The sequence below is a fragment of the Myiozetetes cayanensis genome, unplaced genomic scaffold (genome assembly GCF_022539395.1).
Source record: "Myiozetetes cayanensis isolate MyiCay16 unplaced genomic scaffold, myiCay2020 scf30, whole genome shotgun sequence".
Classification (NCBI taxonomy): Eukaryota; Metazoa; Chordata; class Aves; order Passeriformes; family Tyrannidae; genus Myiozetetes; species Myiozetetes cayanensis.
Window position 1 is genome coordinate 3,510,234 of NW_026087522.1, and position 24,505 is coordinate 3,534,738.

The 24,505-nt window shown below is 53.4% G+C and overlaps 1 protein-coding gene across 1 annotated transcript; it reads right to left on the minus strand.

Annotated features, from left to right (window-relative positions):
• Window positions 1–276: 276 nt before the first annotated feature.
• SNRNP200 (small nuclear ribonucleoprotein U5 subunit 200) lies at window positions 277–24,052 on the minus strand. Its single transcript, XM_050325706.1, has 45 exons — window positions 23,889–24,052; window positions 23,215–23,378; window positions 22,410–22,581; window positions 21,638–21,830; window positions 21,378–21,433; window positions 20,725–20,823; window positions 20,366–20,518; window positions 19,823–19,922; window positions 19,380–19,516; window positions 18,593–18,676; window positions 17,532–17,705; window positions 16,427–16,564; window positions 16,152–16,307; window positions 15,566–15,736; window positions 14,680–14,873; window positions 14,033–14,156; window positions 13,568–13,717; window positions 13,139–13,249; window positions 12,425–12,556; window positions 11,871–12,059; window positions 11,254–11,451; window positions 10,608–10,760; window positions 9,461–9,541; window positions 9,048–9,131; window positions 8,542–8,648; window positions 8,347–8,465; window positions 7,990–8,144; window positions 7,541–7,730; window positions 7,067–7,240; window positions 6,434–6,594; window positions 5,966–6,193; window positions 5,436–5,627; window positions 4,741–4,919; window positions 4,368–4,519; window positions 3,729–3,837; window positions 3,522–3,630; window positions 3,134–3,323; window positions 2,869–3,033; window positions 2,584–2,705; window positions 2,092–2,235; window positions 1,287–1,463; window positions 1,044–1,204; window positions 872–953; window positions 700–792; window positions 277–612 (listed from the first exon to the last, which is right to left on the minus strand). The coding sequence occupies exons 1-45, from the start codon at window positions 23,931–23,933 to the stop codon at window positions 469–471; spliced, it is 6,411 nt and encodes a 2,136-aa protein (XP_050181663.1). The 5' UTR covers window positions 23,934–24,052; the 3' UTR covers window positions 277–468.
• Between the last annotated feature and the right edge of the window lie 453 nt (window positions 24,053–24,505).

Below are 24,505 nucleotides of genomic sequence, written 5' to 3' on the forward strand. Positions count from 1 at the left end.
AACCTTCAGGATTCCATGATCACACACCTGGGATCTTCCTTTCACACTCCTGGAACCCTCAGAGTGACACAACAGGGCGCTCCCTGGATATGGATGAGGTGGCACAAGGGGACAGGACCACCCAAGGGGAAGCACTGAGGTGTTGGGATCATCATAGTTTTCCCAGAAATGCCCTAATTAGTGCTGCTAATGAGCTTGTTGACCCTCAGGGTGAAGGCAGAGTTCAGCGAGTCTGGGGTCACACCATTTCCCCCCTCCCCACCCATCAGCACAGAGTCAGGTCCCAGGATTTATTGCAGTTGCTGTCATGCAGCTCCTGCCTAGAAAACACTGTACAAAGCATCCACACTTTAAAAAACCAAAGGAAAACACGTGGAAAACACATGGAAACAACACAAAAGGAGGGGACGTGAGCGCTGTGGGGGTTGGGGGGGGCGCTGAGCTCTGGGGGGATCCTCTGGCCCAGGATCAGTCGGAGTCGCTGTCGCTTTCTGCCTCCTTCACGTCTACACTGAACTTGTACTCCTGGTCACAGCCCATGTAGGCGTCACTCATGAAGTACAATGTGTAGTTGTGAGTCCCCGTGGCTGGAGCCACAAAATCCAGCTTGACCTGCGCAGGGAGGGGGAGGTATTGGGATGGCAGCGAGGACAGCAGGGAAGGTGCCCAGTGCCACCCCCAGTGCCACCCCCCACTCACCTTGGCCTTCTGCTGCAGCGTCAGGCGCTTGATGGAGATGAGGCTGTTGGACTTGGAGTCTCCGATCACCACCCACCAGCCCTCCTCACGTTTCTGAGGGGGAGGGAGGAGCAAACAGGTGAGATTTGGGGACAATTCCCCCCCCCAACCTGCCACAATGGTGTCACCATACCTGTGGGAACAACGGTGCGATGACAGGCCCTGTGACCTCCTCCTCGCGCTCCAGCTGCACCAGCACCACCACGGGCCCTCCACTGCAGGAACAGAACCACAGAATCATGGAATGGTTGGGGTTGGAGGGACCTTAAATCCCACCCAGCTGAAGGGACCCCAAGGCCACCCACCTGCGGATGCTGTCCTTGTCCACCACCTCATAGGACAGCTCAATGTTGGGGTAGCGGTTGCAGAACCGGGCGACGTCGGCAATCTGGGCATCCGAGAGCTGCAGCAGTGCGTTCCTGTCCTCGTCCTCCATCTCCATGATGTCAAACACGCTCTCCACGCCCTGCAAAGAGGGATTTTTTTCAGCCTGGAGGCTCCTGGCACTCTGAGGGCAGGACCCTGGTGCTCCTCCCACCAGGATTTACCTTGTCTGTGCAGCGCTTGATGTGCTCTGAGGTGAAGTGAGGCAGCTGCTTGAGGTAGGAGTCCTTGGACCACATGGCCTGGGTGACCATCTGGGCCAGCTCCATGGCGGCCAGAGCCGGGCTCAGCCACCCATTGCTGGACAGCACGTCCACACAGGCCTGGATCAGCCGGATCGCCTGGACATGGGGGACAGGGACGGGTCACGGGGTGGAGACAGAAACACGGGGGGTTGGGTTGGTGTGCCCAGGGTTTGGGAGCAGATGGGCTACAGGGTTGGATTCAGTGAAAAGCTGCTGGAAGTTTCCCCCATGTCCAGCAGAGCCAATTCCAGCAGATCCAGGACAGACCCACCGCTGGCCAAAGCTGAGCCCAGCAGGAATGACAGTGTCACCTCTGGGATAACATGTTTAAGAAGGAAAAAGTTACAGCACAGATGGATTTGGGTGCAGGGAGGAGCAGAGTGAGAACGTGTGAGAGGAGCAGCCCTGCAGAGCTGCAGGAACAACGTGGGATGAACTGACTGTGACTCCCATTCCCATCTCTGGAGGGAGGAGGCAGAGCCTGGGAATGAGGGAGGGGTGAGGGGAAAGTGTTTTTTGAAGACTTATTTAACTTTTCATTATCCTGCTCTGATTTGGTTTCAATTCCTACCCTCATTCAAGTCTATTTTGCCCATGGAGGTGATTAATGAGGGATCTCTCCCTGTCCTTATCATAACTCATGGACCTTTCCCTGTATTTTCTCTCCCATGTCCAGCTGTGGAGGGCAGTGACAGAGTGGTTTTGGTGGGTCCCCCAGCCCCACCTTGCTGAGGATCTCCTCGGTGTCTGACTGCAGCTCTGCGCTCAGCTGCATCCGGGACAGGTGGGCCTGGAGCAGCAGGTTGGTCTTGACGTGGGGATCATTGAATTTGGGGTTGGTCAACTTGTGGGGGACCTTTTGGGACAGCTGTGGGGAGAAATCATCAACCCATCAGTGCTTTACCCTGAAAACACGGACAATTCCATCCCTGGGGTGATTCAGAGAAACCACCTTTTGGAATCACAGCATTAATTAGGACAGGAAAGAGCACTGAGATCATAGAATCACAGAATTAATTAGGTTGGAAGAGACCTCCAAGGTCATTGAGTCCAACCTGTGACCAATCCCCACCTTGTCACCCATCCCAGAGCACTGAGTGCCACATCAAGTCATTCCTTGGACACCTTCAGGGATGAGGACTCCACCACCTCCCTGGGCAGCACCTTCCAATGCCTGACCACCCTTTCCAAGAAGAAATTCCCCCCTGAGGCTCACCTGGCGCAGCAGGTTGTCCTCGTGGTGCCGGATGGGGATGTTCTCGTACTCAGCGGCATTGGAGATGATCTCAATGAGCCCTCTCACCTTGGTCTTGGCATTGAGGGACATGCTAAAGAGCTCTGGGGAAGAGAGGAGTGGAGACAGCATGAAAACACCGATATTTTTCAGAGAAAACAGGCAAAAGGATGGACTTTTACACACCCACAGCACCTTCTCCATCATCTGCGGCACTGGATCAGGGATGGAGAGCAGGTTTGGTGCCTGTCCCTGGGGAGCCCTCACCTATGGTGGTGTAGTTGATGTAGTAGTAGGCAGCGATCATGCCCAGGTTCAGAGGAGCCACATCCATCTCATCTTCGATGCTGATGCACTTGGACTGCTCCAGGTCGCTCAGGGTCTGCTCCACCAGCTCAGACAGGTGATCCGAGAGGTGCCTGTGGGACACACCTGTGGGTACAGCATAGTTCAGAGACTTTCCAGGAAGGGCAAAAAAGCTGCAGAGCCCACAGGCAGAGGGTCCCTGATGCCCTCAGCCCTCTCTGCCCACCTTGCAGGTTGTAGTAGTTGGGGTTCTGGGTCATCCTGCGGTACAGGAAGGTCCAGGTGAGATAATCCACCGCATCCTGCTTGTTCTCGATGGTCTTGGTGACGATCTCGGCGTTGAAGTGGTCATGCATGCAGTGATCCAGGTGGGACTCCACTGGTAGGGGCTCGTACAGGAACTTCTTGAAGAAATCCTACAGCCAGGGCAGGAGGGAAGGGATAAATAAACCTCCAAAATCCCAGAGCAACTCCCAGGTCGCAGTGCTCTGGGAGGGTTTGGGTCATCTCCACAGCTCTGAGTGAGGGTTATCTACCAGCTGGGAGAGAAACATCTGCCTCCACACCCTAGGAAGATATTTGAAGACCAGGAATGTGCTCCAGCTCTCACCGACCTTCTTGGACCCCTGGCACATGATGACACAACGGCCCTCGTCGTCCTGCAGTGGGCGGTTGGCGTGGCCCACCATCTGCAGCACGTCATAGATGGGGTAATCCACATACCTAGGCAGGGACAGAGGGTGAGCAGAGCTCCATGGAGAGCTCCCAGGGATCCTCCCGGGGAAGGATGAGGCCCCGTGGGATCGTGGGGCTCCACTCACGCATGGATCTTGCCGTTGTAGTACTGGGTGTCCATGATGATCACCAGGTGGGCCGCAATGTTCATGCCCCAGCACAGGCTCCGGGAGGCCACCATCACCTGGACTGCGCCTGGAAGGGGCAGGAAGGGTGGGGGTGATGTTTAAGATGGCAGATTTTTTGGATGTGAGAGGTAGAGGATCATGGAATCGTGGAATGGTTAGGGTTGGAAGAGACCTTAAAGACCTCCCTGTTCCACCCCCTGCCATGGGGAGGGACACCTTCCACTATCCCAGGTTGCTCCAAGGCCTGTCCAACCTGGCCTTGAACACTGCCAGGGATCCAGGCACAGCCACAGCTGCTCTGGGAATTCCATTCTAGCCCCTCCCTATCTTCACAGGGAAGAATTCCTTCACAATATCCCATCTAACCCTGCCCTATGTCAGTGGGAAGCCATTCCCCCTTGTCCTGTCCCTCCAGGCCCTTGTCCAAAGTCCCTCTCCAGCTCCTGGAGCCCCTTTAGTCTCTGGAAGGGGCTCTCAGGTCTCTGTTAGAAGTGCCACAAAGCTTGGACAAGGTGTCATCTCCAGTCCCAAGACTTTGGGCACTGTTGAGCTCCAAGGAAAAGGGTTCCAAGCCCTGTCCCCCCCCTCACCCCTTACCAGAGCTGAAGAGCTGCTCCACCACACGCCGTTCCATGGCTGTGAGCCCCTCGTGCAGGTACCCGACCCCGTTCACCAGCGTCTCCTTCAGGGTGTTGTCATTCAGCTTGTCCAGGTACGGCACCAGGTCCTTCTCCGCACAGTGCAGGAACCTGCCCGGGAACCATGTAATGGTTTGGATTGGAAAAACCCACTAAAATCACCGAGTCCAACTGTTCCCTCCTTTTCTCCAGGTGGAGCCCCCCCAGCTCCCTCAGCCCCTTCCCCATCTCCGTCCCCTTCCCTGGACAAGCTCCAGTCCCTCGCTGGGGTGTGAGTGCCCCCGTGATGTCCCCCCAGGTGCCCCATGTCCCCCCCCGCCCTATGTCTCCACCTCTGGCGCTGCACATCCGAGGCACAGGTGGTGAGGATGTTGATGGCCGTGAGCCGGGTCTGTTTGCGGGAGGGCACGAAGACAATGACGGGCTTTTTGGGTGAGTGCTTCATGACCGCGTGGTACACGGGCTTGGCCATGGACAGCAGCCGCGTCTGCGTGTGGCTGATGTTGAAGCCCTGCCCAGGGAGAGTCACCAAACCAGTTATATTTTCTTTAAAACACAGATATTATATTATAATCACATTGCAGTCACATTATAATCACATAATCACATCATAACCACATTATAAAATATATTAGTAGTCTTGTGCCAGCTGCCTTAATTACCTGTATCAGTGATTAGTTAATGTGGACTAGGAGATATCTTAGTTTTGGGAACAAGGGTTGCGTGTCAGAGCAAAGAAGGCAATAATAATTGCAATAATACATAACATTCCAAAATAATATAACTAAATTATACTTTATATTTGTATTAATTTATTTATTTACTTATAAACCCCAAATTCAGTGTCCTTTCACTCTAATCCATCCCAAAAGGATTACTAATAAGAATCAATGAGACAAGAATTCACAATAACAGGAACTAACAACAATCCCAAGGGATTATTAACAACAACAAGAATTAACAACAATCCCAAGGCACCATCCCCTTCCAGGGACAGGTGGCACACAGGTGCCATTCCCAGCCTTACCTGGATGTGCAGCTCCAGGGGCACGGGGCGCACGTTGGGGTGGAAGTTGAAGGTGGAGGTGGCACTGCAGCCCAGCCAGTGGGCCACATCCTTGGCGTTGGACAGGGACGAGCTGAGGGCCACGATGCGGATCGGCCGCTCGATCTGAGAGGAAATGTAGCGCATCCGGGAGCAGATCACCTCCAGCACGGGCTGTGGGGGGACACCTTGGAGTGGGAATGGGGACACAGAGAGCTCCCAGCTGGACAAGAGGTGGGAGATCCCAGGGGATGCCCTTCCTGAGCTTCCCAAGGGATACAGTCCTCCTACGCCAACCAAAGGGGAATTCCCAGCTGGGGAAGCTGAGCTGAGATGGGGTATGGCATCAATCCACCCCATTCCCAGCAAGGAGAGCTGACTGGACCTGGATACAGGATCAATCCACCCCATTACCAGCAGGAAAAGCTGATCCAGACTAGACACAGCACCAATCCACCCCCCACGAGGGGCATCCCCCAAAGGAGCAGCATTTTCTCCCCTCCCCAACTCACCCCATTTTCCCCCCCAATCAGGTGCACTTCATCCACGATGAACAGATTCACGTTCTGGACATTCTTCCTCTGCTTCCAGCGGCGGGACAGGATGTCCCACTTCTCTGGGGTACTGATAATGATGTTCCCTTTTCCCAGTAGCTTCAGGTCAGTGCTGGTTTCCCCTGTCAGCAGAACCACCTTCTTGTTGAGGCGCTCCTGGAACTTCTCATACCAGTCCATGAAAACCTGCCAAAAAGCGTGAAGGATGCTGTTGTTACCCTCCAATTCCTACCAAATTCCTGATGAGCAGGTTGGCAGTGGGATGGTGCCTCTGCTCCCTCAGGGAGGACACAAATAATCAGATAACTCTGGAGTTATCCCAAGGGTTGTGACAGCAAAAAAGGGATGAGGAAAATGAAATAGGGGATGAGGATGGAAATCTAAGCTGGGATAAGGCCCCAGGTGTTCCCAGAATGTTGGACCCACCTGCTCTGCCAGGGCTTCCATGGGAGTGATGTACACACAGCGTCCCTCAGAATTCTGGAGCAACATCCTCAGGATGGCAAACTCAGCACAGATGGTCTTCCCGCTTCCCGTGGGGGCTCCCACAAACACATTGTCATCACTGTTGTAAACCGTGTTGAACACTAGGGACACAGCGACAACCAGTTCAGTGAAAATCCCCATGGATTTATGGGAACAGGACAGGAAAACATGGTCTGGATCCAGCCTGCACAAGAGGAGCTCCAGAAAAGCCTGTTTAGGGAGTTTTAGACTGGGATTCACTGAGCAAAACAGGTTCTACTCCATGACAGGAGCTCCCAAGAGGGAATTCCCCACTCCCCAGGCAGGGAAACTCCATGAGGGAAGCTCCCAACTTCATCCCTGTAAGCAGCAGAGCTGGAAAAGTCTGGGCACAGCATCCAGGAGCAAACCTGCCGCTTCAGGAATGTGACAAAGATCCTCTGCAGGAAGATTTTGAGCCATCAAACCTCTCAGGCTCTAAGAGGTTGAGGGATACACCATTTGTTATGAAATTCCTGACTTCACATGGACAAATCCCACCAAAAAAAGGCTGGATGCGGCCTGGGGGCAGCTTGAAGGAGGGGAAACACCCACCCTGGGTCTGGATAGGGTTGAAGAAGGGGAACTTGTCCTGGTAGAGGCTCTCGAAGGCGCTGTTCCGCAGGGCCGACACGGGCAGGGGCTGCAGGTCCAGCAGCTCCGTGGGGGGGGGATACTTCTCTGGGAGGATCAGGTGCCGGAAGGAAACGGGCAGCTGGGTCTCACAGGCTGTCACACACACAAAATCACATTTTCACCTTCAAAACCACTCCCGTGGCTCCATCTCTATACATAAAAATGTATTTTCAGTTCCAAAACCCCTTCCGCATCTCCCTCTTCCCCCTGTACAAACATTTTCTCCTCCAAACCCACTCCCACAGCTCTATCCCTGGGCTCCCACTGTCAAGGGGATCCTCAGTTCTGTTGTCACTTGGATTCCAGGAGGTTTTTCCTCCAGAAAAGCATTCAGAGGGGGGATTAATCACCCCTTGAGCCTCCTGGGGAAAGCACTAGGGCGAGGGGACTCACAGAGCCAGCGATCAGAGACCACCCGGATGAAGTACTGGGGGGGCAGCGGCTCAAACACAGGCACGAAGAAGGTCACCAGGTGCTCATCCTGGGCATACTTGGATTTCAGCAGGAAGTACTCGTGGTGCAGGATCACCTCACTGTCCACATCCTCCACCAGGATCCAGAAGGCCTCAGATGAGCCGTGGACCTGAGCAGGGACAGATCTCACCTTCAGGGCACAGCCCAGAGCCCCCAGTTCCAGACAACCTGCAGCTGTCCCACAGCAACTCAGACCCAAAAATGCCCTTTTTCCAGCAAACAGGGTATTTACCCTGATCATTTTCACAAACAAGCCCCCTAAAATGCACTTTTTCCACCAGAGTACTTTCCCTCATGATTTTCACAACCCAGACCCAGAATTCCCCCTTTTCCCGGCCATCCTGACGATTTTTGGGGGCAGAACTCACCTTCTCATCCCACTGGAAGTCGGGAGCAATGGTGAGCTCCACTTTGAGGGTGGAGCGGGTGATGGGCTGTAAATGAACCGACAGCTCCAGTTTGGGGAACAGATGAACATATTTGTGGATTGTTTTGCCCATTTTGGGCATCCTGATCAGTTCTCCTGCAAGAAAAAGGGGACAGGGTGACCACAGCTCCCAAACTGAGGATTCCAAGCAAACCCAGCAGCTGGAAGGCACCAGGATGAAGCCTCTGCCCTCCTCCAGCTGTACCAAGACCCTCACCAGGAACCAGCCTCCCCAATCTCTGTGTCAGAACATGGAATCATGGGTGGAAATATGCAGCCCCTTCCCGTGCCTCAGTACCGATTTCATTGTGGTTCAAGTCATAGAGTCGCTCAAAGGGGAAATTCTTCTTTTCAATTTTTTTCACCACCTCCTCAGGTAGCTTCTTGAACTGGCGCAGGGGACACATGGATTGCCACCTATGGGGACACACGGATCAGACACGGGAACCCCTGGAAGCCTGGAAGCAGGACCTCCCCAGACCTCCTCACTCACATGCGCTTGTCGATCATCTTGCAGAGGTTGAGGGTCTTGTCGGTGAGTTGGGCCCAGCCCCGGTTGAGGACGATCTCAAAGATGGCTCTCATGAGCCTCCCGGCCGACTGTAGGCATGGAGCAGCTCTGTGTCAGCACATCCCACCCTTCCTTTCTTCCCGCCTCAGTTCCTGACCAGCTAAAACTCATGGAATTGTTTGGGCTGGAAGGGGCCTTAACACTCATCCAGTTTCACCCCTTCCATGGGAAGGGACACCTTCCACTATCCCAGGTTGCTCCAAGCCCTGTCCAACCCAGCCTTGGACACTTCCAGGGATCCAGGGGTAGCAACTTAATTATTGTGATTCCGAACCCATGAAGATCTCATTTCCATCCTGACAGGAATTACACCTTCCCACCACTCCCAGCTCTGATTTCCAGAGGCATTTTTGACCATGAACTCAGTGTCTGAGGTGGAAAGAGTTGTGGGATTAGATAGATCCTAAGGAAACATGCTCGCTCCTCACCTGGGTCACATATACCATGTCAGCCATGAGGGCGAACCCCTCCAGCTTCAGCTGGGATATGAAGGCCTGCAGTAGCACGTTGATCTGGGAAGGACAAGGAGAGCCTCTCAAGATACATCCTAGGAAAGCTGCTTTTCCTGGTACCTGATTCCCTCTTCTCAGCTCCCCTCTTGGTGCCCAATCCCAGTGGATTGGGATGGACATGGTAGGACAGCGGTGACCAATGGGACTGGCTGTCCCCAGTCAGGGACATGGAACATCTTGAAGCTCTTTGAGCATTCCAGACACATCCAGGATGTCCCACAGAGGGAAGGGAACAGAATTCCTTGCCCTGGGGGGAATTTGCTATCCCAGCTCTCTCCCAAGGATCCTGCTCCCATCTCGACAGGTGGAGAAGCCCCTCTAGGGCTCACCTTGGCACTGGGCTCCTCAATGCTCTCCTTCACTGGGATGGGAACTCGCTCCAACAGCTTCTGCAGCTCCAGCTTCTCCTCCTGCAGGAAAACAAGGCAGGAGGGATGACATGGTCCCTCAGGGAAAGCTCTGCTTTGTCTCTGCAGCACCAGAATCCGTGTCCTGGGGCTGTGCCACCCAGAACAGGCAGATTTCACATATTTTGCCCACTTTTCTCTGCCTTGTCTGGACACTTTTCCTGCCTTCACAAAGCTGGGAGGGGGTTGTTCCAGTGGAAGAGAGACTGGAGGTCTTCTGAGGTCCTTCCAAGCAAACATTCCCTACAGAAGAGCTCAAGCCATGACTTGAAAAAGGGGGAGGAACAGGAGAATTGCAACTCCTGAAGAAATTCAACTCACCAATTTCGGATCTCCCTTACTAAAAAAAAGTCTGATGAGAAATGAATTCTAGAGAAATAATTCCTAGGTATTTTATCCTTTTTCCCAGGAAACAGGCTCATGTCTGTTTTGCTCATCAGTCTTTTCCTCTCCTAGGAATTTCTGAAGATTCCAATTTCCAGCTTGGAATCACTTGGAAAGAAGAAGATCAAGAATACCTTCCAGTATTAAAAATATTTTATATTCTATATATTCTGTATTCTGTGTCTCTCATTGCTCCTCTTATTCGTAGGAATCTTTTCCTCTCGATCATGTTTTTCCTTATTTGTTTAACCTGCTCCCTCATAGGGTGATGCTTCCAAGAAAGGCCTCAGAGTAAAAACAAATATGTTCCTTCCCCGAGCTTTTCCAGCCAGATTTTGGCATTAAAAAAATTGTGAAATTAGGGATGCACATCCTGAAACTGGAGATGCACTTCCTGAAGTCAAGGATGCACACCCTGAAGTCAGGAATGCACATCCTACGAACAGAGACTGGGATGACAGAGGATGAGAGAAATCAATCAGAAAAGACCTGGATGGAAAACACTGTGGAAAATACTAGAAAAATACGGATCAGCTATTGCAAGTATACATCGCATCCTAGTTCTTTGGGCAAAAAAAGCAGGATTGATCCCATGTCCTTCCATCTTTCTCCCTGACCACTCCGGGACCCTCATCTTCTTTTGCTTCCAGCTCTCCTGTTGTTTTGTTGTTGTTTGGCTCCATACCTCCCTCACAGTGATGTTCCGGAATTCCGAGGACAGGGAGAAGACTCGGAAGAGCTCAATCTCGCTCAGGGTAGGTTTCAGGAGCTGGTTGTAAGTCTGCACGGTCTCATTGGTGATGTAGTAGTGGCTGGCAATGCGGCCCAGTTCCGTTACCTGGTGGGACAAGGGAGGGACACGGATTGCAACTGCTCCTGGCACAGGTTGGATGGGAACAGTGCTGCAGCAGGGAAAATGGCTCCAGGAAAAACTCCCAGGCTGCAAACATCCCGGGAAAGCTGCTTTTCTTGATACCTGATTTTCCAGGAAAGCTGTTTTTCCTGGTGCCTAATTAGCTTTTCTCAGTATATCCCAGGAAAGCTGCTTTTCCTGGTGTCTAATTGCCCTTTCTTGTCTCATTCCCTCCAAAGCAATGGAAATGCAACAGGAATGGGAATCTGCCCAGGAGGCAGCAGCAAACACAAAGCAGGTTTGAGGGTCGGGTGTTATCCTAGGTGTTATCCCAGAGCCAGGTGTTATCCTGTGCCAGCTCCCTGAAACCACAGACATGGCCAGCGGCATTCCCTGGGATCCGTGTTTAACCACATCCATTCTCTGAACCAGGGGACGCTCTGCTGGCTCCCAGTGCCTTCCCCAGGGGCTGCCTCACCTGGAAATTCCCAGTTTTCTTGTCGTACTTCACCAGGTTGTTCTTGTCCAGCATCAGGGCCGCGGTGTGCACCAGATCCAAGCGCCGCTGATCCAGGAGCGGATCTGCCTTCAGGTCATCGTGGGAGATTCCATAGAGGGTTGGGGAGCGCAGCATCCGGATGTACAGGTAGGTATAGCCCAGCCAGTTCACTGCATCCTGAGGGAACACCAACATCATCCCGTGAACACAGCCCTTGGAAAGCACAGGTGATGTTCCAGCTCAGAGCCGGGTGCTCCAGATCTAACACAGAGCCTGATACTGGCTCGATCCCACTGGTTCACACTAAACCAGAGCCTGGAAGCACAGCAGGACCACCCACAGCTCCTCCCCAGCACCAGAAAAATATTAAGGAATTAAAATCCAAAAAAAAAACCCAGCCTCCATATGCGGATTTTTCCCTGAGTGTCCTTTTCCACATGGAAAACTTCGCTCTGAGCGACAGAAGCATCCAGTCCACGCCTGATTCCCCACCCAGTAATTCCATGGCTCCAAATCTCCCAAAAATCTCCTGCCAGTTCCCACAGGGTGCCAACCAAGGGCACAAATTCCTGAGGAAAGCAGAGATTCCCACTCACCTTGGCATTCTGGACATTCCCAAGGACGGTCTCTGCATTCAGCATGTCTGGGAGCTTTGACACCATCTGGCTCTCTATGGGAAGCTGTTGGTTGAGCAGGGACAGGTAATACTGGAGCTCACCATGGGATGTGATGAGAATTCCCTCTCCTTTGGTGTCGTACTGGGGTCTCCCAGCACGTCCCAGCATCTGAAAATGGGAAAACGAGGTCAGCAAAATATCAAAGCTTTGGAATTCCATTGTTTTGGTTGGAAAACATCTCCAAGATCATCAAATCCAACCATCAAACAAGGAATTTCTCCTTGCTGCCATGTTCTGGGGTTTTCCTGCCAGGTTGCTCAGCTTGCTACTTCCAGCTGGTAGGGGACACAGAAATAGCTCAGATGTGTCTGAGCAAGGAATTATGGAGGAATTATTTGTCCAGAACACTGGGACTGTCTGACAGGAAAGGAAGTGACCACATGGAGAAGACACAAAGATTTTAAATGTGGGATCTGAGGAAGGGAAAATCCTGTCCCAGGGTCCTGGGGGTTTCTTTGTTCCCAGAAGTACACCTGGAGGATGTCCAAGGCTCCCAGCTCGGTCCAGCGCCCCTTCTCTGGGCTGTACACCTGAGTCCCCTTGATGATGACGGTGTGGGCAGGAAGGTTCACCCCCCAGGCCAGGGTGGCTGTGGAGACCAGCACCTGCAGGGAAAAACAGGGATCAAAGCCAGGCACAAACCTCTTCCCAAGGAAAACATGGATCTAAATGCTGGGCCCAACTCCAGACAAGCACAAAAGGGATAAAGACTGGGAAATGGGACCGTCTTCACAGCTGAGAATGGAAGGGCAGGTGAACAGAGGAACTTTACCCAAATTTTCTGAGAAACCAAAAGAAGTCCTTCCATTTATCCTACGGCAAGGAAATTTTGGATGAGGTTTTGCCCAAGTGGCATTTGAGGAGGAACCAGCTCTAGGACCTGAAATTCCTGCCCTCGCCCCTCCTGGCCATGTGCTTTTACCTATTTTATTCCTATTCTTCAGGAAAATCAGCAAGGCCAAGGGTAGAAATACCTGCCCTCTCTTCTCCTGATCAAATACTATTTTGATCCTGTTCTTCAGGGAAGTCAAAGCTGCCTCCAGCAGCAGAGCGGGATGGCGTTGGCTACCCTTGATCTTCGGGATTTTGCCCCAGAAAGGTCATTGGAAAACATAGACTGTGTGTTTTTTGTGAAGAGCCTGCTCTGGCTCAAGCTGTGACTCCTCCTGGAAGTGCTCCTGGCTCACCTGAATGTGCTTGTCAGCAAACAGATCCTCCACCAGCGTCCGATCCACGCGGGTCATCCCGGCGTGGTGGATGGCAAAACCATAGGGCAGGAGATCCTTCAGCTCCAGGTTCTGTGGCACAAACACAATCAGCTCTGGGGCTTCCACTCAGGGAGAAAACAAGGTGGAGTATCCCAGGGGAAAGGCTGTGAATCTGCACCGAACTGGTAGGACGTTTATCATGGAATCATGGAAAAGCCTTCTGAGATCATTGAGTCCAACCATTCCCCCAGTACTACCAAGGCCACCCCTAACCCATGTCCCCAAGCGCCACATCCCCAGGGATGTTAAATCCTCCCAGGGATGGGGACTCTACCACTGTGCCAGGGCTGGACAGCCCTTTCCATGAAGGAATTTCCCCAATATCCAATCCAATCTATCCAATCTCACCTTGCACTGCTCAGCTTCCGTCCTCAGGACCTCAGTGGAGGCCGAGCCCTCTCGCAGGAAGAGGCCCAGGGTGTCCTTCTCCAGGCACATGTCCCTGATGGCCCTGGCTGTCTTCCCAGTCTCCTTCCTGGAGTGCACAAACACCAGGACCTGTCAAACAAGCAGACAGGACATCACTGAGCGAGGAATCACTGTGACAGATTCTGATAAAGACACCCAACCCAACCTGCTCCTAGTGCTCAGGGTAAGGAGAGACCTGCAATTATGCAGGATGATTTAATAGGGCAGCACACCAAAATTCCCTTGTCCTAGAAGGACTATCCCTATGTTAATCAGAGCTGGCACAGAGAAAACCTGTGTTCCTTCTCCCCTCATGGACCACCCAAGCCCTCCCCTCTACTGCAGCTTCTCCAGAGCAACAGGAGCTCAAAGGGGATTAAGTGTGTCAGGAATAAAGTCCCCAACCTGGTTCTTTCCAGCATGCTCCATAATCTTCTCATAAACAATCTCATTCATGATCTGGAAGCGTTTGATGGCTTTCTTCTCTGTGATGCCAACATAGGTCTGCTCCAGGGGCACTGGGCGGAAGCTGTGGGGGAAAAAAACCCAATCCATTAAAGAGAAAATGAGAGGAAAAACCCTCACACAAAGGTCAAAAGACATCCAAAGGCATCCTGCTTTTTGACCAGCTCAACTCCTTTGTGCCTCCGTGTACTCAGAGCTCTGATGGCTCTGGTTGAGCCACAAGGACCAGCCACAATCCCTCCTGATTCCTAGAATCCATTTGCTATTCAGGGAGCAAAAAGGGTGTTCTGGGAACTACTATCATCCTGGTTTAGGCTTCCTTCCAGCAGCTCCTACTGCCCACAGGGATGGCAGAGCTTCTCTGCCGCCTTCAAGCACCTTCCTGCAGGGATGACCATGCAGGGACATGATTTAACAGGGCATGTATTTAACTGCTCTAGACCCAAAAATGCTTTTAATTACCCACCAAAGAGTAACTAAACATGTGTTGAAGGTCTGGTGAGGCCCTGGTACCATCTAACAGATGGACACTCGATGCTGCTGAAGGAGGGAGGTGTAAATCCAGCTGGAAAAGCTTTCCAAGGTACCTGTTATCAAAGTAGAACAAGCCTTTGGCCGGGTCCACCCTCAGGAACGTGGCCACATCCTCATAGTTGGGCAGGGTGGCACTAAGGCCAACCAGCCTCACATCCTCTTGGGTCATCTCGATGTTCCGGATGGCTCTGGCCACCAGGGACTCCAGAACGGGGCCACGGTCATCATGCAGGAGGTGGATCTCATCCTGCACAGAAGAAATGGGAACAGGGTTATCCCTGCTCCAAACTGCCTCTGTTTCATTGAATTGTGGAATGGTTTGGGTTGGAAGGACCTTACAGCCCATCCAGTCCCATCCCCTGTCATGGGCAGGACATTTTTCACTATCCCAGGTTGCTCCAAGCCCCGTTCAGCCTGGCCTTGGACACTTCCAGGGATCCAGAGGTAGCCACAAATGCTCTGGGAATTCCATTCTAGCCCCTCCCCACCCTCACAGGGAAGGATTCCTTCACAATATCCCATCTAACCCTGCCCTCTGTCAGTGGGAAGCCATTCCCCCTTGTCCTGTCCCTCCAGGCCCTTTCCAAAACCCTTTCCCCATCTTTCTTAAAAGCCCTCTTTAAGCAGGGAATTATACTTTCAGACCTTTCATCCCAAACATCTACAAGTGGATCAACTTGTTGATTCCCAGCCTTGGAAACTTGGGATGCCTCCAGGGATGGGGAATCCACAACCTCTCTGGAAAACCTGATCCATTTTTGGGGTGATTCCTCAGCTTGTGTGGACTGGAGCAGCTCAGCCAAGGGCTCAAAGCCTCAGTGTCTCCAGAACCAAGAGACACCTTCACACACGTTCAGGAACCACAGAGATGGAGGGCACAGTGCTCCCCACCTCTGTCCTCCTCCCTGCCGGGGCTCTGGAGGCCCCAGTGCTGCTCACCAATATGACCAGTCGCACCAGCTGGGTGTAGGTCCTCTCCCCTCCCTTGCGGGTGATGATGTCCCACTTCTCAGGGGTGCACACGATGATCTGGGTCGCGCTGATCTCCTCCTTGCACAGCTGGTGGTCCCCAGTCAGCTCAGCCACGTTGATCCCGTATGTGGCCAAGCGCTGGGAGGAAACCACAGGGCAAACATGAACAGCCTCTTCCAGGAAGGAATTTTCACTATATCCAAACCTCCCCTGCCACAGCTTGAGGCCATTTCCCCTTGTCCCGTCCCTTGTTCCCTGGGAGCAGAGCCTGACCTCCCCCCGTTCCCCTCTCCTGTCAGGGAGTTGTAGAGAGCAAGAAGGTCCCCCCTGAGCCTCCTTTTCTCCAGGCTGAGCCCCCACAGCTCCCTCAGCTGCTCCTGGTGCTCTGGATCCTTCCGCTGCTCTGTCCCCTTCCCTGCACACGCTTCAGCCCCCCAGTGTTTTGTCATGAGGAGCCCAAAACTGCTGCCCAAATTCAGAGTGCCTCCCAGCACAGGACACTCATCCACCCTCATTTGTGTTCCAGCACGGGCAGGACCAAACCTGTCCTCACCTTCCCAAAGCTTCCCACCATCTCCTGCACCAAGGACCTCATGGGGGCAATGTAGATGATCTTGAAATCATCCACATTGATGGTCCCGTCCATGTTGATGTGCTTTCCGATCTCCCTCAACATGCACATGAGCGCCACGTTTGTCTTCCCAGCGCCCTGGAAGGCAAGAACCACCAAATCCCATCAGATCCCCGACTTCTTCAGGGGAAAGGGTCTCCCAAAGTCCTCATCCTTGTGGATTCCCCTCACACAGGCCCCAAATCCCAGGATCTCACCGTGGGAGCACAGAGCAGCAGGTTCTCATCTGATTCCAGTGCTGCACGGTACAGTTTGCTCTGGATACGGTTCAGGGTCTTAAACCCCTCAAAGCCAGCCTGGGCGTATTTGGGCAACTTCTCCACAGAAACCAATTGCTGAAAAGTGGGGAGAAAAAAGGGAAAACATTGAGTTCAGCCTTTGTTTCAACCTCAGAGGCTGCAGGGCAGATGTGGGATCTCAAGGACAGCCTGGTGAGCAGCAGCAGGGATGTGTTGTGTCCAGATGGGAGGAAAATCCCTGTGCCCTGGGATCATGGAGCAGGTTAGGGAAGGATCAAACAGGGCTCATTAGCAGGCATATGCACTTCAACCAGGGTAAGTTATATCTGACTACACATCAGAAGATCAAACCCCTGCTGTGCTCCTGTGGTGGGACAGATCAGACCACATTGCTGCTTCCAGCAGGGATCAAAAGAGGGGATTTATCCCAATCAATCCCACAGCTCCAGCCCACACGGGAAGGAGAGAAAAAAAGTAGAGCTGAGGGCTGAGCAGAGCAGCTGGATGGGGCAGAGGAGCCCTGAAATGGAAACCACTGCACAGGATGAACAGCCCACAAGCGGGAAACCAGAATTCAGGAAGTGTCTTCAGATACGTGGAAAAGAAGGGTCTGCACGGAATGTGAGAGGGAGGAACAGCCACATCAAAGCTGCTGAGTCACAGGAAGTGTCTGTTATGGCATCAGCAACAGCTCAGGGACTCACACAATGGTTTGGGTTAGGAGAGAACTTAAAGGTCATCCTGTTCCAACCCCTGCCATGGGCAGGGACACCTTCCACCATCCCAGGTTGCTCCAACCTGGCCTTGGACACTATCAGGGATGAGGTAGATTCAGCTTCTCTGGGAATTCCATCCCAGGCCCCCACTCCCTCACAAGGAGGAATTCCTTCCCAATATCCCACCCAAATCTCCCTTTTTCCAGTAGAAAGTAATTTCCTCTTGTTCTGTCCCTTCATCCCTAGTCCAAAGCTCCTCTCCAGCTCTCTGGGAGCCCCTTTAGGTACTGGAAGGGCTCCAAAGTGTCCCTCAGTGCTAAATAAGTAGGAACAGACAGATCACCAACCTCTTCAGCCCCAAAAGGCTTTGGTTTCAAGGCAGGCACATGAACCTCCTCGTAGCCCTTGCGCTGCCGGCGGAAGGATCCATCTGGGAGCTGGCATCGCTTGTTGGCCATGAAGTGACTGCCCTGGGCAAACACCAGATCCTCCAAATCCAGCACCTGCCTTGGAGCCAGTGCCTGGAGACAGCAATGGGAAAGAGGTACGGGTTAGGAAACAACATTCTCCTGGTGTTTGCACCCTGGGATGAATGGAAAAGCTGCTGCATCCAGCTGGGAAGCACCTCTGGAGCACATCAGGGCTTGTTCGTGGTATCTTCTTGGTCATCTGGGGGTGCTGATTGACAGGAGGCTGAACATGAGCCAGCAGTGTGCCCAGGTGGCCAAGAAGGCCAATGGCATCCTGGCCTGCATCAAGAACAGTGTGGCCAGCAGGACGAGGGGGAAGTGATTCTTCCCCTGTACTCAGTGCTGGTGAGGCCACACCTTGAGTGTTGTGTTCAGTTCTGGGCCCCTCAGTTCAGGAAAGAAGACATTGAGGTGCTGGAGCAGATCCAGAGAAGAGCAAAAAGGCTGGTGAAGGGACTTGAGCACAAGTCCTATGAGAAGAGGCTGAGGGAGCTGGGGTTGTTTAGTCTGGAGAAAAGAAGGCTCAGGGGAGACCTAATCACTGTCTACATCTACCTGAGAGGAGGTTGTATCCAGGTGGGGATTGGTCTCTCCTCCCAGGCAATCAGCAATAGGACAACAGGGCTCGGGCTTAAGTGCTGCCAGGAGAGGTTTAGGTTGGATATTAGAATGAAGTTCTTTACAGAGAGAGGGATCAGGTATTGGAATGGCCTACCCAGAGAGTTGGTGGATTCACCGTCCCTGGAGGTTTTTAAGATGAGGCTGGATGTGGCACTGAGTGCCATGATCTAGTAATCACCCCAAGTGGGGTTGGACTTGACGATCTCGGAGGTCTCTTCCAACCCAGTTAATTCTATGATTCTATGTCACTACAAATACCCTTTTTGCTCTGACTGAGAATGTTTCAGGAGGACTGGGAACAGGTCCAAGAGTTTTACCTCTCCTCCTTGGTCCAGATCCATGGTCTCCAGATCTGTGTCCATGCGGGACTGCCGCACGCGCTCCCGGCGGGACCGTTCCTCCTGTGGGGAGAGACCAGGAGTCAGCCCTGGGAACAGCCTGAGCCTCCTCCATGGGCTGCCAGGAGCTCCTGTCACACCCTGCAGGTCCTGTGCTCCCATTCTCCTATAAGCACAGGCATCCACAGAACCAGGAACAACCATTTTTGGCAGGAAAAACCAGTGTCCTCAAGGCCAGTACATAAATGTGACATCTGGGAGAGCAGAGGAAGGGAAGCACGGAGGGAAAACACAGCCAAGAGTACTTCCCAATTCCAGACACTAAATACACAACATATCCAGGGGATTTTCCAGCCACAAACCAGGAATGTAGTATTAATCCCATAAAACAACCCCCAAATCAGTTCTGGAAGAGAAAAGGTCAAGCAGAGCTCATCCTCAACAGCAATAATCAGGTTCAGTGTCCCATTCCAGGCTCCGAGAAGCAGAGGTGAAAACCAGAGGGGCTGAGCCTCACATGGGGGAGGGTAGAGGTGAAACAGGACACTTAATTAACTGTGGAAGTTACTGACATGACCTTTTTCCTGGGAGAGCACAGCCCTGCGTGCCTCAAAAATAAGAAGTGGTGAAAAAACTGTCCTTTCTGAGCAGCATTTCCCACAGACTGGGGATTCCAGCTGGGTCAGCAGCTCCGCTCTCCCACCCAAACCAACCCAGACACTCCATAGCCAATCCCCCATCCTGCCCCAGCTTCCCTCCAGCTCACCCGGATCAGATCCTCCTTCTCCGTCTCGTGCAGCTGGTACAGGAACTTGGAGAGCTCGGGATCCGCTTCCATCTTGCCCATGATCCTTTCCTTCTCAGCTTCACTCTGGGCACTGGCCAGCAAAGTGCAGTACAGGACTAGGGGAGGGATGGGAGTGAGGGTGAGCCAAACAAGGAACAAATAAGGTTCCAACCTTCCCAAGGCAACAGTTCAAAAGCCTTGGATTGTGGGGGAATCACGTCAGAAGAGCAGGAGGTGGAGGGGAAGATGAAAGTGGAGACATGCAGATGGAGGTGACAGTGAAGGTGAAGGTAGCAGAGAAGGTGGAAGGGAAGGGGAAGATGATGGTGGAGGGTGATGGTGGAGGTGTGAAGGTGGAGCTGAAGGAGGTGAAGGAAGTGAAGGTGGAGGTGGAGGTAAAGGTGAAGATGAAGGTCACTCACTCATCATTCGGTGCTGCCGCAGGACCTTGATGAAGTCGAAGGTGTTGAAGCCCAGGAGCAGAACCAGCTGGTTCTCACATTCCCGGTCGTCACTGGCAGTCTGGGAGAAGAAACACAGGATGACCAGTAATCTCTGTGCCCACAGACCCTGGATTCCTGTCTTCCATGAAACTGGAGGCAAGAGGAGCTCAACAGCAGTGACAAACAAGGCCAGTTTTGAGCGATTGAGCCTGGAATAACAATTCCACCCTCCCTCTAATTCCCGTTTTTCCCACCAGGCCATGATGCCCAAAGCACATCAGCAGCAGAATTAGGAGGGAAATGGACCCCATGGATGATGATGTCCCAGCAAACACCAACACAAACCCAACCACCTCCCCCTCAGGATATCCCTGTGAACTAAGACTTAGCCCAGCGTAGTCCAGTCTTGTCCACAACTCAATTTAATTGCAAGAAACTTAAATTTTTGAGGCAAATTCCTGCCTTCCAGGCAGACAGACACTCCAAGGCCAATGTGATCCCATAGATCAGATGTCCACTGACCTTCAGGATCTCCAGCACCTCATCTGCCTTTTTCTGGGACACGATGGCGTCATCATAGAAGCGGCTGAGCTGCCGCTGGAGCCAGAAGGCATCGATGTCTCTAGGGTGCAGATCCTTCTTCTTGGAGCTCATCAGCTCCCCCGATGCCACGAGCTTGGGAAAACCCCCCAAAAAAACATTATTTCCCTGGGGCCTTGGTGTGGTGGAGCCAGAATTTGGGGTGTCAGAGGGATGTTTGTTCTTGAACATCCATTTTGGCTGAACTCAGAGAACTCCAAGGCTCCTTTCCATCCCCAAAGCCCAATAGGATCACTAATCCTGCTCCAGATGATCCCAAGCCCACATTCCACGTGACTCACGTTGGCTGAGAGGGTGCAGCGCACTACAGCCTCGTCCCCTTCCATGTCATCATCCGACGCCTCATCACGGACTTCCCCATAACTGTCCTCATCCCCTTCCTGTGGAAAGCAGAGATCTGGTAAGAAGCTCTTCTGAACATCAAAGAGCAGCTTTTCCTTGGCAGGAATGACTCATCTGGCAGCTCATTCCCAAGGGGAACAGACTGACTTGTGCTTTTAGTGGGAATGTGGTGCTGCAGCTCAGGTGAAGCTCCATGTGGTATTTCTACTCTAAACAGAATCTGCCAGTGACTCCTCCAACAATCCCCTACTTATCCATCTTTTCTCTCAGCCCTTTCCAAAACCAATCCCTGAGAGTGTTTCTGTGCAACACCTCCACCCAGCGCATCCAAATCCCTCTTTTCCATCTGTCAAGTTTCCCCACGGGATCTAAATGTCACCATCTGTCTCCCATCAGGCTGAGTCATGGTAAGCCTTGCATTAGCAGGATAAGCCACAAATCCTCCCCAGTCTGCAAAGTGGTATCTAAAATAATCCAGGTTCTGCCTGTAAGGGACGTCCCAGCCTGAGCCAATGTCCCCTTTCTGAACGGGACAGAGGAAAATGGGATAAACGTGGTCTCTGCAGAGCCACCTCCAGCCTCATCTCCTTACCTCCTCATCAGACTCAAACTGCACATTCACCCCGTAGGTCTCATCGATGTTGTCATCTGCAAGGCAGAGGGGAGCGAATTCAGCAGGAAATCTGGGCCACACATGCAAAACTCCCAAACCCATATCTCACCCACATCTACACCTCAGAAACACCAGAACAACACGGTTTGGGGGCCTGGAAACCACCCCAAAGTGTTTCCCTGCGTGCCAACAGCACCACCCGCCCCCCTGCCCAACCCATCCTGGGAGAAGTCCCGTACCCATGTTCTGGATCTCCTTGTCCCCCCCATAGTCGGTGATTTTCTTGCCCAGGTTCACCAGGACGTGGTACCGCGTGTCGTCCGTCTGGCCTAGCAGGAGGTCGATCTCCTTCCGACGCTCCTTGTCCCGCAGCTTCTCGTTCTTCAGCACGGCCAGGACCTCATCAGCCGCCCCACAAAGGATGTCCCTGGGCTGGGAAAGGGGTGACAAGCAGGGAATTCAATATGGAAAAAGTCTTGAATCCTTCTGGGCCTCTCAAGCACCAAAGAACCACTTCAGTACAACAAAATCACCATCGAAACATCCCCGAGCCCCAAAGCAGCACCAACAGAAGGAAAAAGGGAAGGGCAACTTTTCTTGATGCCCAGAGAAGCTGTGGATGCCTCTGGATTCCTGAAAGCATCCAAGGCCAGGTTGGACAGGCCTTGGAGCAACCTGGCATAGCGGAAGATGACCCTGCCCATGGAACTGGATGGTCTTTAAGGTCCCTCCCAATGCAAACCATTCCATGTGCTGGTTTAGACTGGATATTGGGAAGGAATATTGGATGTCCCTGGATCCCTGGAAGTGTTCCAGGCCAGGTTGGATGGGGCTTGGAGCAACCTGGTCTATGGAAGGTGTCCCTGCCCATGGTAGGGGTTGGAACGGGATGATCTTGTCCCTCCAACACAAACCATTCCATGTCTCCATGAACCCACACTCGATGACAGGGATGGATTAACCAATCCAAGGGCTGGATCCCTCTAACCTAGGCTGTGACCCCAGCCTCACCTGGTCCCCCAGGGCTGCCTGGATGAAGCTCAGCAGGACCTCATAGGTCTCACGGGTCTCCTTTGTCTTGGGTTTGTAGATGATCCCAACCATCTCATCGATGCCCTCAGACAGCAGAGTGTAGCCCTTCATCTTGTTGATGTCGTGCCTGTCCTCGTCCCTCTTCCTCCTCCTGGGGACAGGAGCAGGAGGGGGACATGGAGTCAGAGCATCAAAATACCACAAGGCTCCTTAGTTTCAAAAACAAAGGGGCAAAACTGATTTTAATTTTTCCCCTTCAATTTTTGGTTCCTAACACAGAGCAAGTGACTCCAAGTGGAGAAAATGATGTGTTTCTGACTTCCAGGTTGATGGGGTTTGGTCTCCAGCCCTGTGCTCACACCATCACAAGGTTTCCCACTTCCAAATATTCCCAATGCTGGAGAAGAGAAGGGTTCAGAGAGACCTTGAAGCCCCTTCCAATGCCCGAACAGACTCTAGGAGAAGGACTACGGACAAGGGATGGAGGGACAGAACAAGGGGGAATGGCTTCCCACTCGAAAAGGGGAGATTTGGGTGGGATATGGGGAAGAAATTCTTCCCCATGAGGGTGGGGAGGGGCTAGGATGGAATTCCCAGAGAAGCTGTGGCTGCCCCTGGATCCCTGGCAGTGCCCAAAGCCAGGCTGGACCCTGCTCTGGTGTCAGGCCAATGGTCTTTAAGATCTTTAAGTTCTTTAAGATCCCTCCCACCCCAAACCTTCCTGTGACCCCCCAAACTCCCGTTTGGGGACAGGAATCCCACTCTAGGCCCAGTTCCCACTCACTTGGCTCTTCTCTCCTCTTGCATCTGGGGTTTGGTCCTCTGGGCCTTGTCCCCCATGCGGGTCCCCTCGAGCTTCCCCACCAGGGACAGCACCTCCCCCGTGGGCTCGTCCCGGCGCGTGCGGTCGATTAGGGACCGGTCGGCTTGGAGCACCAGGTTGGAGTTCTGGGGGGGGAGAATGGGGTCAGGGGGGCTCAGGGAGACTCTGAAATGGGGCTGGGGGGAAGCAGGGAGACCTTGGAATGGGGCTCAGGGGGATGGGGGTCTTGAAGTGGGTCTGAGGGGAATTGGGAGCGGTCCCAAAAGAGGGCTGAGGAGGGTCAGGGGAATCCTGAAATGGGTCCCACTACAGGGCTAAGGGCCCCGAAATGGGGCTCAGGGGCACTGGGGGTCCCGAATGTGGGGCTGAGGAGGGTCAGAGAATCCTGAAATGGGGCTGAAGGAGTCAGGGAGGTCCCACTGGAGATCCCACCAAGGGGCTGAGGGGGCTGGAGGGGTCCCTCCGTGGGACGGGAGGTGGGGCTGGGGATCCCTAAATAGGTCCCAACCTGGGGCTGAGGGCGGTCTGGGAGGACTCGAAAGAGGGGCTGAGGTTGGTCAGAGGGTCCCACCGTGGCGCTGAGGAGGGGTGGCGGTACCGGGGGGGGTGATTCACGGCACTGGGCCCGTACTCACCGCCTTGTACTCATACTGCAGGCTCCGGGCGGTCACGTCCGCCATGTCGGGGCCGGGATGGGGGCCGAAGCCGGGACTGGGGTCAGAACCGGGGCCGGGGCCGGGGCCGGACGAAGCCGCGCCGCCACCGAGCCGGAACTTCCGGGTCACGCCGCCGTTTCCGTCTGACCCGGAAAAGCATCTGCACCCTGGGATAGTAAGGCCCCACCCACCCCGCTCTCATTGGTTGGTAAGGGCTACATCCCACCGCCCCAGAGCCGAAATATGTTTTTGATTGGTCTATCCGCCCGCCCGCCGCACTCTGATTGGCCAGCAGATGTGTGGGTAGGGCGGAAGGTCTGAGCACGCAGGGGCGGGGCAGGGGCGTGGTCAGTGCTCCGTCCATCGCTTCCTATTGGCTGTTTCCGAGTAAGCCACGCCACCTGCTCTTGGCCCCGCCTCTTCCGCGGAGAGGGCACACTTGGGGCCTCGCGAGGCCAGGGGTCTGGCTTCCGTACACCCCAAATTGTCCCCATGGATCTTCTTGTGTCCCACAGGGGGGCTCTGATCACCCCCACATTGTCTCCACAGTCCCTGGGCATGGGGAGCCCCTGAGCATCGAGGGGTACCTGGGCATT